This window comes from Bos taurus, chromosome 10 (genome assembly GCF_002263795.3).
Source record: "Bos taurus isolate L1 Dominette 01449 registration number 42190680 breed Hereford chromosome 10, ARS-UCD2.0, whole genome shotgun sequence".
Lineage (NCBI taxonomy): Eukaryota > Metazoa > Chordata > Mammalia > Artiodactyla > Bovidae > Bos > Bos taurus.
The window spans coordinates 25,601,365-25,619,004 of NC_037337.1; the positions used below are offsets into that span (position 1 = coordinate 25,601,365).

The 17,640-nt window shown below is 41.4% G+C and overlaps 1 protein-coding gene across 1 annotated transcript; it reads right to left on the reverse strand.

The window, feature by feature from the left end:
* Window positions 1–11,868: 11,868 nt before the first annotated feature.
* LOC107132841 (ribonuclease homolog) lies at window positions 11,869–12,252 on the reverse strand. The gene has a single exon (XM_015473097.1). It carries the CDS (start codon window positions 12,250–12,252, stop codon window positions 11,869–11,871), a length of 384 nt encoding a protein of 127 aa, XP_015328583.1.
* Between the last annotated feature and the right edge of the window lie 5,388 nt (window positions 12,253–17,640).

Genomic DNA, 17,640 nt, shown 5'->3' on the forward strand with positions numbered 1-17,640 from the left:
CTTTTTCAATGATCCAGCGGATGTTGGCAATTTCATCTCTGGTTCCTCTGCCTTTTCTAATACCAGCTTGAACATCAGGAAGTTCACGGTTCACGTATTGCTGAAGCCTGGCTTGGAGAATTTTGAGCATTACTTTACTAGCGTGTGAGATGAGTGCAATTGTGCGGTAGTTTGAGCATTCTTTGGCATTGCCTTTCTTTGGGATTGGAATGAAAACTGACCTTTTCCAGTCCTGTGGCCACTGCTGAGTTTTCTAAATTTGCTTATTACCCCACACCAAAAAATAAAGCTCAATATGAAATTTCCTTTTAAAAGAAAATAGGACAATTAATTAGGGCAGCAGGATAATTTATCCAAATCAGTATTCCATATCAAAATTAGATTCATGCGGTTGACAAGATTTCATGGAGTTGGCTAGAGCCTAAGCAATGTGGGCAAACTGTGCGCAGTATCTCTGGTTTCAATCACTTAGCATCTCCTTAACTTATTATGCTTCTGCCTTATTGTGCAGCTTTTTATCCATGTGATGAAATCATGCTATCTATCAATATAAAGCAAACTCTCTTGGTCATAGCACAGAGTCAACAGTTTGGCTATGTTAATGTTTATCTCCGGAGGACTCACAAATTCATCTACATCATATAGGAGACAGAACACTAACTGTTATCTATTAGATGAAGCTGATCCACACAATTTCCTAATATTCTGTTCAGAAAACAAATACCTTTGAGGTCAATTCCCTCAAATTAGAATATTATTTGTGAAATATCTTAATCCTTCAAAATAATTAACAAATAAAGTGGTTGAATTGTGCATCACAAAAATAAGCTTAAATCTATAGCTCAGGAACTAAAGAAATTTCCCAAGGCTATTATACCTCTTGTTCCTGTTTTCCCAGGTGCTTACCACAATTGCTATCATAGCTGTTGTCTTAACAATTAACAAAATAACATTAAAGTGATCTGTAAATGTATAACAAAAATACTGATCAACATGAACTAATACTGAAGCAAACATTTGTTTAAAAAGTAGATTGGACACTGTTATGAATTTGTTAAAATAACACTTATTAAGTGGACCACAAAGTGCCAGATAAAAAACCATGGTTCAACAACAGAACACACAGGGCTTGAAATAAAGAAGTTTATTATTACTCACAGGTCCTGGAGACAGTACCCAGCAAGACTCAAGGGGCCATATGGGGAGGGCAAGGCAGAATGCAGATAGGGAACGATACGACCTAGGGCATATGCCTTTATTCAGGTTGGTGTGTAGAGTGTTTGAGGTTCCAGGTTAAGGCCAGGTTAATAAATTCAAACAAACAGGGCAGAGTTTGGGGAAGGCACATATGGTTCTCTTTCATTTAAAGGGCATGTAAGCGGAAAGTGCTAGAGGCAAGACCGATCATTAGGGTGTTGGGGGAGTCATACCAGGAACTTCAATTTGCTTGTGACTCTGAGGGCTCCTATCTAGAGTATGTAGTCATGGGAGGGGCCAAGAGTCAGTTTAAGGTTACTGTAGGCTACTAGGCCATTGTACATTGGACTGTACAATGGGGCAGTCACTTTGTAAAACAGTTTGGCAGTTACTAAAAACATTAAAACTAGAATTACCATACGAGCCAGTGGTCCCATTTCTGGGTATATACCTAAACGAGTTGAAAGTAGGACCTCAAAGATATTTGCACACCCATGTTCATAACAATATTATTCACAATCACCCAAACGTGAAAACAACCCTTGTGTCCCTGAACAGATTTTGTTTGGATAAGCAAAATGTGATACATACACACAGTGGAATATATTCAGCCTTTAAAAAAAAAGGAAATTATGAAACCTGTTACAACATGGATGAATCTTTAAGGCATTATGCTAAGTAAAATAAGCCTGTGACAAGACTCTTATATGAGTCTATATAAATTCCTCTTATATGAGATCCCTAAAGTAGTCAAATTCATGTAGACAGAAGTAGAATGGTGGTTGCCAGGGCCTGAAGGTAGAGGGAATGGAGAGCTAACAGAATTTCAGTTTTGCAAGATGCAAGGAATTCTAGAGACTGGTTGTACAAGGTAAATATACTTAACACTACTGAACTAAACACTTAAAAATGGAAGCTGGTAAATTTTATATGTGTTTTACAATTAAAAATAAAATGTAAAATCTCTTAAGGAAAGGGCAGGAGGGGAGGGGAGGAGGAACACGGATGAGAAAGGCCATGTGTCCATTGAAGCTAGCTGAAGATAGGAATTCATTCTATTTACTCATGTGTGTTTCAGTTCAGTCACTCAGTCATGTCCGACTCTGCGACTCCATGGACTGCAGCACACCAGGCTTCCCTGTCCATCACCAACTCCTGGAGCCTGCTCAAACTCAAGTCCATCAAGTCAGTGATGCCATCCAACAATCTCTTCCTCTGTCATCCCCTTCTCCTCCTGCCTTCAATCTTTCCCAGCATCAGGGTCTTCTCCAATGAGTCAGTTCTTTGCATCAGGTGGCCAAAGTATTGGAGTGTCAGCTTCAGCATCAGTCCTTCCAGTGAATATTCAGGACTGATTTCCTTCAGGATTGACTGTTTGATCTCCTTGCATTCCAAGGGACTCTCAAAAGACTTCTCCAACACCACTGTTCAAAAACATCAGTTCTTCAGCGCTCAGCTTTATTTACAGTCCAACTCTCACATCCATACATGACTACTGAAAAAATCATAACTTTGACTAGACAGACCTTTGTTGGCAAAATAATGTCTCTGCTTTTTAATATGCCATCTAGGTTGGTCATGTGTGTTTAGAAATCCTCATAATAAAAGTTTTTTAAGCCATAGCCCTGAAAATCTCAGGAAGAAGGTTTCCAAACTGAGGGGAAAGCTAGTACAAGCCTCCAGGATAGAAAAGAGTTTGGCATGTTTGAAAGGAAAGCAAATGTTGTTGAACTGTAGTTCCTGGGGGGACAGAGTACATGATTACATAAGGGTCAGCTCATGTAAAGCCTTGGAAACTATGTAGGAAGTCTGGATTTAATTCAATTTTAGCAGCTTAAAACAAAGCCCATTTATTAGCTCATGGTTTTATAGGTCACAAATCCAAGCATAGAAGGACTTGGTTCTCTACTTAGGATGTCACAGGGCTAAAATCAAGGAGTTCCTGAGTGGAGTTCCTGGTTGTCATCCTAGCTCACATGGTTATAGCAGAACTCAGTTCATGGCAATTATAAGACTTGGGTCCCTGTCTCCTTGTTGTCTGTCAGCTAAAGGACATTTTCAGCCTCTAGGGCATTCTCAGCCCCCAGCCTGAATTCCTTGCCACATGGCCCTCTCCATCTTCAAGGCCAGCAATGGAGACTCACCCTCACTTGGAATCCCTCTCATGCTTTGAGTCTTTCTCTCTCTCTCCATGAAGAATGCAGTCCTGATTGCCTGAAGGCTTACCTGATTAAGTCAGGTCCGAAGGGTATAATCTTCCTATTTTAAAATCAACTCATTTGGAGCTTTAATTACATCTGCAAACTCCCTTCACATCAACATCTAGAAGAAATTTTGATTGTTTGATTGAATAACTGGGAGAGAGTATACATACCAGAGGGCAAAAATCCTGGAGGTCATCTTATCCAGGTACTTAAAAGCTTCTCAACTTTCTCAATTTTCATACTGGATAAAATGGGTGATTTGCTAGAAATCATCTGCAAGAGGCATAGTTACCCACCTCCAGCTGTGGCATCTCTGGGGATACTGCAGCACTGGAAGGGCACTGTCCCCAGCCAGTGAAAGTGCAGTGAGGCCACCTAGGGTCAAGCTGCTTCTGCCCAACTCTACTTTAAGCAGCCTCTGCCCCACAGCTCTCATTGGGCTGCCTAAGACTTTCTCAGAACTGCATGGCAGTCTGACGCTCTTCCTACCCAGCCTTGCTTCCTTATCCCTCTAGGTCTGCTATTCTGACTCATAACAGTCAGCTTCCTAGAGAACCTGAATTAAAACACCTGACAATATGGAAAGTTGGAAATAAATAATACCAAGTGGAAACCTCAATGTCATCTTCCCTCTCTTGAATGGTAAAGGTATATTTTCTCACTGGGATGTATATACTAGCTTATTTCTTTCTTGAAAGGAGATCCCAGTGACATCTCCATGACTGCCACACCCAGGATGTGCCCAATTTTGCAATTTTGGAATGTGTTGTGGAGCAATTTACCATCCATTGTTGACATAAACTATGGCTGCAACTATAAGTCTTCTATTGTCCACCTTGGTAAGTAGGCAGAGATCTGTATCTGTTTTGTTCACCACTGAATTTTTAATGGGAAGAAGAATGCTTAGAACATAGCAAATGCTCAATAAGTTTGTCTAATTAGTGAATAAAAATAATTAAATCTTGCCCCTTCATTTTATAAAAGAATACTTATTACCTCTCCCATCCTTCCCTCCATCTCTCTATCTTCACCTCCAAACTTCTGGCATCTGTGTTTTTTAATTGTCAAAGTTGATAATATTTTTATTCCATTCCATAACCACCAGTATATCTTCATTACTCTCTTTATGATAATTCCAAATATATAAAACCACTAAAAACAATTTACCTAAAGAGTATTACATTCAGCTCTGTTCAGTCGCTCAGTTGTGTCTGACTCTTTGCAACCCCATGGACTTCAGCATGCCAGGCCTCCCTGTCCATCATCAACTCCCAGAGTTTACTCAAACTCACATCCATCGAGTCGGTGATGCCATCCAACCATCTCACCCTCTGTCATCCTCTTCTCCTCCCGCCTTCAATCTTTCCCAGCATCAGGGTCTTTTCAAATGAGTCAGTTCTTCACATCCGATGGCCAAAGTATTGGAGTTTCAGCTTCAGCATCAGTCCTTGAAATGAATATTCAGGACTGATTTCCTTTAGGATGGACTGGTTCTATCTCCTTGCTGACCAAGGGATTCTCAAGAGTTCTCCAATACCACTGTTCAAAAACATCAAGTCTTTGGTGCTCAGCTTTCTTTATAGTCGAAATCTCACATCCACACATGACTACTGGAAAAACCATAGCTTTGACTAGACAGACCGTTGTTGGCAATGTAATGTCTCTGCTTTTCAATATGCTGTCTAGGTTGGTCATAGCTTTTCTTCCAAGCAGCAAACGTCTTTTAATTTCATGGCTGCAGTCACCATCTGCAGTGATTTTGGAGCCCCCAAAAATAAAGTCTGTCACTGTTTCCATTGTTTCCCCATCTATTTGCCATGAAGTAATGGGACCAGATGGCCTGCTGCAGGGTTGGGGGCACTGAGTGTAGCAGTGTGTGCTGGGACCTTTTGAAGGAGGTCATCATTATCTTCATTACCTCCACCATAGTTTGGCCCCAGGTTAATAACAGGGAGGGAACACAGCCCCACCCATCAACAGAAAGTTGGACTGAAGATTTACTGAGCATGGCCTCACCCATCAGAATAAGACCCAATTCCCCACTCAGTCAATCTCTCCCATCAGGAATCCTTCTCCATCAGAGGGCAGACAGACTGAAAACCACAGTCCCAGAAAACTAACCAATCTGATCACATGGACCACAGCCTTGTCTAACTCAATGCAACTATGAGCCACGCCGTGTAGGGCCACCCAAACCGTACGGGTCATGGTGGAGAGTTCTGACAAAATGCAGTCCACTGAGAAGGGAATGGCAAACCACTTCAGTATTCTTGCCTTGAGGATCCCATGAACAGTATGAAAAGGATATTACATTATGACTGTGTAAATATTGCTCATATGGCCAGTTAAGAATGCTGGGACTACACATCGTAATTGGTTATCTTTCTTATTCTCTTGCTCATGCCTCTCTCCTTGAGTTTTTACAAATTTTCAGTCATTATATCGTCTAAAGGATTCTCTTTTTGTCCCCAGAGGACCTCTGCCCTCCATTTTGGCCTCACAGTTTAAAGGATCTTAGTACCCCAACCGGGAATTGAACCCATGCCCCCTAAAATGGAGAGTTCTAACCACTGGGAAACCAGGCAATTCCCTCTAGTGACTTTTATATTTTATATACATTATTATATACATTTTTCTACAATTTGCTATCTTCCCTCCACATTATAGGCTTCCCTGGTGGCTCAGATGGTAAAAAATCTGTCTGTAATATAGGATATCCAAATTCAATCCCTGGGTTGGGAAGTCTCCTGGAGAAGGAAATGGCAACCCATTCCAGTATTCTTGCCAGAGAATTCCATGGACAGAGGAGCCTGGCGGGCTACAGTCCATGAGGTCTTGAAGAGTCAGACACGACCGAACAACGAACACTTCACTTCTTTGAGCAACCAACTGTTGAATGACAGCTCTCTTTCCTTTGCTCCACATTATAAAATATAATGTTCATTCCCTCAGGTCAGTACATATGGTTCTAACTCATTCTTTCTGAATAGCTGTACAATATTACTCAGGATGATTTTCATAACTAATTTAATCATTCATCTTTGTGAATATTATAGAGTGTTTTGAGTTTTTGTCACTATGAACAAAGCTGAAATAAATATCTAAATGCATCTAAAAATACCCTTACATATTATTACTTTTAGTACGGACATGTCTTATTTATTTTTGGCTAGACTGGGTCTTCCTCACTGCTCAGGTTTTCCTTTAATAGCAGAGGTAACTCTCTAGTTGTGAGACAAGTGCAATTGTGCAGTAGTTTGAACATTCTTTGGCATTGCCTTTCTTTGGGATTTGAATGAAAACTGACCTTTTCCAGTCCTGTGGCCACTGCTGAATTTTCCAGATTTGCTGGCATATTAAGTGCAGCACTTTCACAGCATCATCTTTTAGGATTTGAAATAGCTCAACTGGAATTTCGTCACCTCCACTAGCTTTGTTCATAGTGATGCTTCTTAAGGCCCACTTGACTTTGCATTCCAGGATGTCTGGCTCTAGGTGAGTGATCATACCATCATGGTTATCTGGGTCATGAAGATCTTTTTTTTTTTTTTTCCTGCTCTCAATATTTATATCAGGCCAAGACTCTCGTCTCTTTTATTTTTTTATTTTTATTTTTTTACATGCGAGCTTCTTTTTTTTTTTTTTTCTTTAATAGAAAATTATTTAATTAGTATACATGTGTTCCCCATCCTGAACCCTCCTCCCTCCTCCCTCCCCACACCATCCCTCTGGGTCGTCCCAGTGCACCAGCCCCGAGCATCCAGCATCGTGCAATGAACCTTGACTGGCATCTCGTTTCATTGTATTAGTTTTGCCAAATATCAAAATGAATCCACCACAGGTATACCTGTGTTCCCCATCCTGAACCCTCCTCCCTCGTCCCTCCCCATACCCTCCCTCTGGGTCGTCCCAGTGCACCAGCCCCAAGCATCCAGTATCGTGCATCGAACCTGGACTGGCGACTCATTTCATACATGATATTATACATGTTTCAATGCCATTCTCCCAAATCTCCCCACCCTCTCCCTCTCCCACAGAGTCCAAAAGACTGTTCTATACATCAGTGTCTCTTTTGCTGTCTCGTACACAGGGTTATTGTTACCATCTTTCTAAATTCCATATATATGCGTTAGTATACTGTATTGGTGTTTTTCTTTCTGGCTTACTTCACTCTGTATAATAGGTTCCAGTTTCATCCATCTCATTAGAACTGATTCAAATGTATTCTTTTTAATGGCTAAGTAATACTCCATTGTGTATATGTACCACAGCTTTCTTATCCATTCATCTGCTGATGGGCATCTAGGTTGCTTCCATGTCCTGGCTATTATAAACAGTGCTGCGATGAACATTGGGGTACACATGTCTCTTTCCCTTCTGGTTTCCTCAGTGTGTATGCCCAGCAGTGGGATTGCTGGATCATAAGGCAGTTCTATTTCCAGTTTTTTAAGGAATCTCCACACTGTTCTCCATAGTTCTTGCCACCTCTTATTAAGATCTTCTGCTTCTGTTAAGTCCATACCATTTCTGTCCTTTATTGAGCCCATCTTTGCATGAAATGTTCCCTTAGTATCTCTGATTTTGTTGAAGAGATCTCTAGTCTTTCCCATTTTCCTCTATTTCTTTGCACTGATCACTGAGGAAGGCTTTCTTATCTCTCCTTGCTATTCTTTGGAACTCTGCATTCAAATGGGTACATCTTTCCTTTTCTCCTTTGCCTTTTGCTTTTCTTCTTTTCTCAGCTATTTGTAAGGCCTCATCATACAACCATTTTGCCTTTTTGCATTTCTTTTCCTTAGGGATGGTCTTGATCCCTGCCTCCTGTACAATGTCACAATGTCCGTCCATAGTTCTTCAGGCACTCTGTCTATCAGATCTAATCCCTTCAATCTATTTCAATCCCTGGGTCGGGAAGACCCCTGGAGAAGGAAATGGCAACCCACTCCAGTACTCTTGCCTGGAGAATCCCATGGACGGAGGAGCCTGGTGTGCTACAGTCCATGGGGTCGCAAAGAGTTGGACACAACTGAGTGACTTCACTTCTTCACTTCACTGTATAATGCAACCCACTCCAGTACTCTTGCCTGGAAAATCCTATGGACAGAGGAGCCTGGTAGGCTACAGTCCATGGGGTCACAAAGAGTCGGACATGACTGAGTGACTTCACTTTCACTTGAATGATCTGATGGTTTTCCCTACTTTCTTCAATTTAAGTTTGAATTTGGCAATAAGGAGTTCATCATCTGAGCCACAGTCAGCTCTCGGTCTTGTTTTTGCTGACTGTATAGAACTTCTCTATCTTTGGCTGCAAAGAATATAATCAATCTGATTTCGGTATTGACCATCTAGTGATGTTCATGTGTAGAATCTTCTCTTGTGTGGTTGGAAGACGGTGTTTGCTATGACCGGTGCATTCTCTTGGCAAAACTGTTAGCCTTTGACTAGCTTCATTTTGTACTCCGAGGCCAAATTTGCCTGTTACTCCAGGTAGCTCTTGACTTCCTACTTTTGCATTCCAGTCCCCTATAATGAAGACGACTTCTTTTTTGGGTGTTAGTTCTATAAGGTCTTGTAGGTCTTCATAGAACTTTTCATGTTCAGCTTCTTCAGATTACTGGTTGGGACATAGACTTGGATTACTGTGATATTGAATGGTTTGCCTTGGACACAAACAAAGATCATTCTGTCATTTTTGAGATTACATCCAAGTACTGCATTTTGGACTCTTTTGTTGACTCTGATGTCTACTCCATTTCTTCTACGGTATTCTTGCCCACAGTAGTAGATATAATGGTCATCTGAGTTAAATTCACTCTAGCAAAGTAATGCTCAAAATTCTCCAAGCCAGCCTTCAACAATACATGAACCATGAAATTCCAGATGTTCAAGCTGGATTTAGAAAAGACAGAGGAATCAGAGACCAAATTACCAATATCCGCTGGATCATGGAAAAAGCAAGAGAGTTCCAGAAAAACATCTACATTTGCTTTATTGACTACGCCAAAGCCTTTAACTGTGTGGATCATAACAAACTGTGAAAAATTCTTAAACAGATGGGAATACCAGACCACCTTACCTGCCTCCTGAGAAATCTGTATGCAGTTCAAGAAGCAACGGTTAGAACCGGACATGGAATAACAGACTGGTTCAAAATCAGGAAAGGAGTCCATCAAGGGTATATATAGTCACCCTGCTTTTTTAAGTTATATGCAAAGTACATCATGCAAAATGCTGGGCTGGATGAAGCACAAGCTGAAGTCAAGACTGCCAGGATATATCGACAATCTCAGATAGGCAGATGACACCACTGGCAGAAAGTGAAGAACTAGAGTCTCTTGATGAAAGTAAAAGAGGAGAGTGAAAAAGTTGACTTAAAACTCAACATTCAGAAAACTAAGATCATGGCATCCAGTCCCATCACTGCATGGCAAATAGATGGGAAAACAATGCAAACAGTGAAAGACTATTTTTTGGGAAGCTCCAAAATCACTGCAGATGGTCACTGCAGCCATGAAATTAAAAGATGCTTGCTCCTTGGAAGAAAAGTTATGACCAACCTAGACAGCATATTAAAAAGCAGAGATGTTACTTTGCCAATAAAGGTCCGTCCAGTCAAAGCTATGGTTTTTCCAGTAGTCATGTATGGATGTGAAAGTTGGATTTTAAAGAAAGTTGAACACTGAAAAATTGATGCTTTTGAAATGTGGTGTTGGAGAAGATTCTTAAGAGTCCCTTGGACTTCAAGGAGATCCAACCAGTCCATCCTAAAGGAAATCAGTCCTGAATAATCACTGGAAGGACTGATGATGCAGGTGAAACTCCAATACTTTGGCCACCTGATGCAAAGAACCAACTCATTGGAAAAGACCCCGATGCTGGGAGGGATTGGGGGCAGGTGGAGAAGGGGACGACAGAGGATGAGATGATTGGATGGCATCACCGATTCAATGGACATGAGTTTGAGTAAGCTCCAGGAGTTGGTGATGGACAGGGAAGCCTGGCATGTTGCAGTCCATGGGGTTGCAGGGAGCACGACTGAGCGACTGAACTGAACTGACTCTCTAGTTGTAGTGCATGGATTCTCACTGCAGTGGCTCCTCTTGGTGCAGAGCATGGGTTCTAGGATGCTCAGGCTTCAGTAGCTGTGGCACATGGGCTCAGTAGTTGCGGTTCCCAGGCTCTAGAGTGAGGGCTCAATAATTTGTGGTACACAGGCTTAGTTGCTCTGTAGTATGTGGGATCTTCCCATACCAGGGATCCAACCCATGTCTCCTGCATTGGCAGGTGGATTATTAGCCACTGTGCCACCAGGAAAATTCAAGGATAGATTTTAAAGTTTGTTTTTTTAATATCAAAAGGGATATATAATTTTTATTTATTTATAAATATCTTTATTAAATGGCCTTTAAATCCATTAGAGAAGAGCTATAATTAATATGTCCAGTCCTTGAAGGGACATTATTATTAAAATAAGTGCACAGAACACTCATATAAGCATCCTTGACACGTATGAGGTTTTGTGAGTTTTTTGTTAAAGTGTCATTTGACATATAACATTTGTAAATTTAAGGTATACAATATGTTGATTTGATACATTTATATATTATGATTGTCATTGTATTGATAATCTGCACCTCTTTCATGTCACATAATTATCCTTTCTTTTTAGTGGTTGAAATAATTAAGATATAGTCTCTTAGCAAGTTTGATAATTATAAAATATTGTTACATAGTTTTAATACTAATAGATACTACTATGCTACTTTCCCAAAAATTTGTACCAAGTCATGTTCCTAATTCATTGTGTTGAATATAATCATATATTATAATATATAAGCCAGTTATACATAATATAATGTGTAAATGTGTAAATGCATGCCCATTTTCACACTTTCATCTACCCACTGCTGGTGTTTAACACTTCTGGGATTTGTTTCTGCACAGGAGGGTTTCCCTCCAAACCCCTCTCTATCACCTACCCCCTTGGATGAGAGGGGACTGGAAATTCAAACACACAGAACCATTCATAGTCGGTGCCCTTGAGAGTTTTATTAAAGCAGCAGGTTTAGGGACAAATGGGCTCAGCAGATTCCTGGGGCATAACTGCCCACAACTCACTCTGACTTTCTCTTCCACCCTAGGGATTGAGGGACCAAGCCCCAGGAAAGAATTTAGCATCAGCTTTCTCTCCCTCTGCAGCCAGGACAAAGCAATTAAACAGGACAAGAACCAAAAGTCCCAAAGGGTGCTGATGACAAGTCCACCTGCCCTCTGCCTCCACCATCACTCTAACACAAATCCACAGGACTGACAGTGAGAGAGCAGGCGTTGGGGCTAGGACTCAGAGAACAGTGGGGGCCCAGACTCTGCAGGAATCCACACCAGCTGGGGTTGAGCAGGACATCACAGAGGGGATGAGATGCGGTGAAGCAGAGCAGCAGACAGCCTTGATGAGAGACTACAGAGGCTATTCATCCAAATGAATTGGACGTTTGCCCACACAGACTATTCTAACATCCATCTGGAAGGTGACACCTTCATAGTAACAGTGTGGGGGCACAGCCTCTGGGTAGAGATTACACTGAGTGACTTTGAAGATGATAAGGTGGCAGTTGTAAACCTCAGACATCTTCCTACATGTCACAGCTGGACCCTCGCAAAGGCCACGAGTGCCGGGTGACACACTGTGGACAAAGGTCTTGTTCTTCTTACAGCTCTGATCAGTGGCCAGCCCTCGAGCCTTCATCATCAAGTCACAGTAATATTTGTGGTTGGCAGAGATCTTTGTTCTGGGCCTGTCAGTTTGGTGATGGAGGAGGTCCTGGGCCTCAGAGAAGGAAGGCTGGTCCATTAGGAGGAACAAGAGGAGAGTCCATGTCAGAAGCATGCTTTCTGTTAGAAAAATGGAGAAAGGAAGCAAAAAGGAGAGTTCTCTCTCTTAGCTCAGAACACCAGATCTTTACATGCTTGAAGTCCACCCCCCACCTCCCAGGATTACAAGTGCTCTCTACTTGTCTCCAATAACACTGCTTTCTTGAACTCCTTCCAGAAAACCTCTGTAGTCTTTCTTCCTTCCAACATCCATCTTCCCTTTCTTCTTTCCAAGTCCTCCTTCCTTCATTTCCTCTCATCCCACAGCCACAGCCCAGTATAGTCTCAATCATCTTCCTTAAGACTATACTCATTAAAGAAGTTGGGCTAGAGGGATCCATCACTCAGAGAGGTGGGCACCTTACACCCCTTAATGGTCTTACATAAGAGAGCAAAACTGAAGCTCAGATGATCCTTGATCTTGACACAAGCAGTAACACTAACTTACGAAGTTCTTTACAATGATGCTCTTCAACTTTTTATGTGCGTCGATTCTCGGCCTTTTGGCTAAGATCAAGTGTAAATTTTTTATGTGCAATTATCTGGGGACCTTGTTATATAGGTTCTGACTCAGTAGATTTGGGATGGAACCTGAGATTTTCATTTCTAACTGGCTGCCAGATGATTTTTATCCGTGGGTCATCCTTTAAATAACAAAGCTTTAGAATTTAGAGTTTACAAAGAACTCTCATATATATTGGTCATCACCCTCTCTGCAAGGTAGGATAGGTATTATAGTGACCCATTTTTAGTAAATGACTTTCAGAACAGTTGAGTGAATTGCCCAACAGTCATACAACATCATGAAGCTGAACACGAATCTTAGAACCTCTAGGGCCAAGGAAAATTCTCTGTTCTGTTCTAATTTAGATTAATCCAGTAGACCACTGCATTACCTACAAATACAAAGCACTTCCATTGAAAACCTACTTCATACCTACATAATAGAAAAGCTTCAACAACTTTGCTTGCTGAACAACCTTGAACACCAACATTGAACTTTGGTTGCTTCAACAACCTTGCTCTCATGCTCATTCTGTCTACTTATAAGAACTTCACTTGGCCCCTTACAAATTCCTATTTTCCCACTCCTCTCTCTAGGACCAAAGAAGAGTCACCACAACTACCTCAACCTCTTCAGTGAGACGCCTCACATACCCAGTCTCAAGCCTGTGTGCGCTCCTTTACTTGGTCCCGGTTGATGCTCCTAGAGAGTTAGGTACTGGAGGTTCCTTGGCTGGAAAGGTTTCTGAGCCTCTCTCCTCTTGGCTTCTGTTATTAGAGCACACAGCTGTAGGGGCTGGAGGCTGCAGGGGGTGAGGTTGAGTAACCCAGGTACTGACCCATCACTTTCTGACGCTGCAAGATGCTGAAACTTTCTGGCCTGATACCCAAATCATACCTCATTCTACGCTCCATTTAATGAGTCCAAACACTGGGAGCAGGGTTTCTCTGGGATTAGATGACCTCACACAGCCTGAAGTGTGAAGAGAAGCAAAGGGCAAGGAGCCTGGCCTCTTGGCCTTCGTCTCCACTCTCTGGTCCTATCTTTGCCACAAGTTATATAGTGAATGTGTCCCTTTTCCCTCTGTGGAGAAGCTAGGCAGCTCTTAAAGGCAAGAAACTACAACAGCAGAAGCTCCTCAGCCAATTTGGGCCTAGCACAGGCAACAAGCCAACCTCTAAACCCCAAACCCTAAACCCCCTAAGTAGCCTTGAGGCTCTCAGACTAAAGAATCTAGCAATCAAAGGTTCTAGGGATAATAATATTTACAGTTTTCCAGAGAGGAAAAGGCAGTAAGAAAAGAAGTAAGGAGGAGCTGACAAACTGTTGAAGAGAATGGCAGGGCCTAAGGTCTGACGGAAGAAACAGGAAGCTGGCAACTACTCTCTTTAGCGCCCTCTTAGCTACTGTGACTTAAGATCCAGACATCCAAAGATCTCTCTTCTCTCCACCCACAGCTAGGGCTCTGTTCGCCAAATACTTGCCCCGGAACCACACTAAAACAGCTCTCCAATGCCTTGGCAGCCTGAGCTTTGCCTGACCTCTGCAGCCTTTGTCACCCTCCTGGGTAGCTCACTGTATTTGTTTCTCTGCCTGTTGATTCTTTCAGCCTGACCACTCAGTCCTTCTAAGCCTCCCTCTGTGCTCCAGAACTTTTCGTGTGATTCAGGCCTCACCTGACCTTCCACATGCTAATGCACAGGAACCATTATTCCCAGACCACAGGATATACAACACTGAAGTAAAGAGATATTTACCTAGCAATGAAAAAGTATGTGAGTAGTAGAGTAGAATGAAGATTTGAAATATGTAGAATTGTATCATGTAATTAGTATGCCTATTCTAGGTATGTCATAAAAGTGGAATCCTACAGTATTTGTTCTAAGTGCTTTCCATTTTAAAGGATGTCTTTAGGTCCATCTGTGTTCTATCTTGTATCAGAATATCATGCCTTTTTTAAGACTGAATAATATTCCATTGTATCGCTATACCAAATTTTCTTTATCCATTTATCATTTGATAATTATTTGGGTTGTTTGTAAATTTTGGCTATCATGAATAATGCAGCTATGAACATTCATGTACAAGTTTTTGTGAAAACATGGCTTTTAATCTGAGACTTGAAGAAAGTGAAAGAATTAGGCAAGAAGAGCACGGTTAATGAGAGTGACTGTCAGGAATATAAGAAAAGATAGGACAAATAGCGAGAGGCCAGATCATTTAGATCTTTGTAAGGACTATGGATTTCATTCTAATCATAATGCCAAAGCCTGAATCAGAGCTTTACACGGACATGATCCAACTCGTGTTTTAATACTGTCATTGCTGCTGCTACATAGTGAATGGATTGTAGAGGGCAAAACACAGTAACCAGTTAAGGGGTGATCAGTCGGTTCAGTTGCTCGGTCACGTCCGATTCTTTGCAACCCCATGGACTGCAGCACACCAGGCCTCCCTGTCCACCACCAACTCCTGGAACTTATTCAAACTCATGTCCATTGAGTCAGTGATGCCATCCAATCATCTCATCCTCTGTCATCCACTTCTCCTCCTGCCTTCAATCTCTCCCAGCATCAGGGTCTTTTCTAATTAGTCAGTTCTTGGCATCAGGTGACCAAAGTATTGGAGTTTCAGCTTCAACATCAGTACTTCCAGTGAATATTCAGGACTGATTTTCTTTAGGATGGACTGGTTGGATCTCCTTGCAGTCCAAGGGACTCTCAAGAGTCTTCTCCAACACCACTGTTCAAAAACATCAAGTCTTCGACGCTCAGCTTTCTTCATACTCCAACTCTCACATCCATACATATTACTGGAAAAATCATAGCTTTGACTAGACAGACCTTTGTTGGCAAAGTAATGTCTCTGCTTTTTAATATGCTGTCTAGGTTGGTCATAACTTTTCTTTCAAGGAGCAAGCATCTTTTAATTTCATGGCTGCAGTCACCATCTGCAGTGATTTTGGAGCCCCAAAAAAACAGTCTGTCAATGTTTCCTTTGTTTCCTCATCTATTTGCCATGAAGTGATAGGACCGAATGCCATGATCTTAGTTTTCTGAATGTTGAGTTTTAAGCCAACTTTTTTCACTATCCTCTTTCACTTTCATCAAGAGGCTCCTTCGTTCTTTGCTTTCAGCCATAAGTGTGGTATCATCTGCATATCTGAGGTTCTTGATGTTTCACCTGGCAATCTTGATTCTAGCTTGTGCTTCATCCAGTCTGGCATTTCTCATGATGTACTCTGCATATAAGTTAAATAAGCAGGGTGACAATATACAGCCTTGACGTACTCCTTTCCCGATTTGGAACCAGTCTGTTGTTCCATGTCCAGTTCTAACTGTTGCTTCTTGACCTGCATAAGGGGTAATAATAACCTGGATTAAGTTCAAAGCAGTGAATTTTGAAGATGTATTTGTCTCCTTCACTAGGTTTAAGTTTTGAAGAAAAAGAAACAACAATGAATTTAATAACCTTACTGACTTGAACAACTTTGGGATGAGTTTCACTAAACAATGTTTTCTTCAAGCATTTTCAGTGTTAAAGTTGTGCTTACAACCTGCAGTTTTGTGGAACTGCCATCTTCTTACCTATTCATCAATTTGGAATACAGTTAAACTTTCATGCAAGTTCTTTTTTTTTCTTCTTAGTGGAGGAGAGATTTTATTTTACTTATTTAGTTTTAGCTGCACTGGGTCTTTGTAGCTATGCCTGGTTTTTCTCTACTCATGGCGAGTGGGGGCTACTCTCTAGTTGCAGGGCACAGGCTTCTCAATGCATGGCCTCTCTTGTTGCAGAGCATAGGCTTTAGGTGCATGGGCTTCAGTAGTTGTGGCTCATGGACTTAGTTGCTCCTCAGCATGTTGAATCTTCCTGGACCAGGGACTGAACCCATGTCCCCTGCATTGGTAGGCAGATTCTTTATACACTGTACTTCCAGGGAAGTCCATGCAAGTTCTTTGTTATCAGTTAGCTCACAAACGATCTCTACCAGGAAGGACATTCATATTTAATTCATTTTGATTTAATGCATCTTATCTCCCTCTCATTAGGAAGATTCCCCTGGAGAAGGAAATGGCAGCCCACTCCAGTATTTTTTTTTTTAATTCTTGAAAGTATTTTACTTCAGGTTGAAAATGAACAGCTTCCACATTGTTCATTGGAAGACACACAATATTCACGAATACAATGCTGGTCATTTGAGGAAATGTACACACCTCAGTTTCTCCTTCATGATTTTCTTTTAGAAGGATACTGTTTACCAAAAAGAAATGTCAGTAGTACAGGAAAAACTATTTTCCCAGTAAATTTACAAAAACCTAAGATTCCCAATGGAATCAAGATTATCTCCCTGCTACCACCACCTTAATATAATCGCGTGCTTATTGAAACACTAATATCTACACCCTAAAGAGTACACTTACTTTCAACAATGACTACTCCATGCTCTTGCCTCGGAAATCCCATGGTCAGAAGAGCCTGACAGGCTACAGTCCATCCAGTTACAAAAGGATAGGACACAACTTATTAACAAAACAACAACAATGCTTATCTAATAAGAACACATATGGGCTTTGGTGGTGGCTCAGTAGTAAAGGATCTGCCTGCCAGTAAGAGGAGACATGGGTTCAGTCCCCGGTCCGGGAAGATCCTACATGCTGTGGAGCAGTGAAGCCCAGGCACCACAACTATTGAGCCTATGCTCTGCAACAAGAGAAGTCACCCCAGTGAGAAGCCTGCACACCGCAATTAGAGAGTAGTCCCAGCTAACTGCAAGTAGAGAAAAGTTCATTCAGCAACGAAGACCTAGCACAGCCAAAAATGAATAAACAAAATTATTTAAAAAAAAAAACAAAATATTCATTA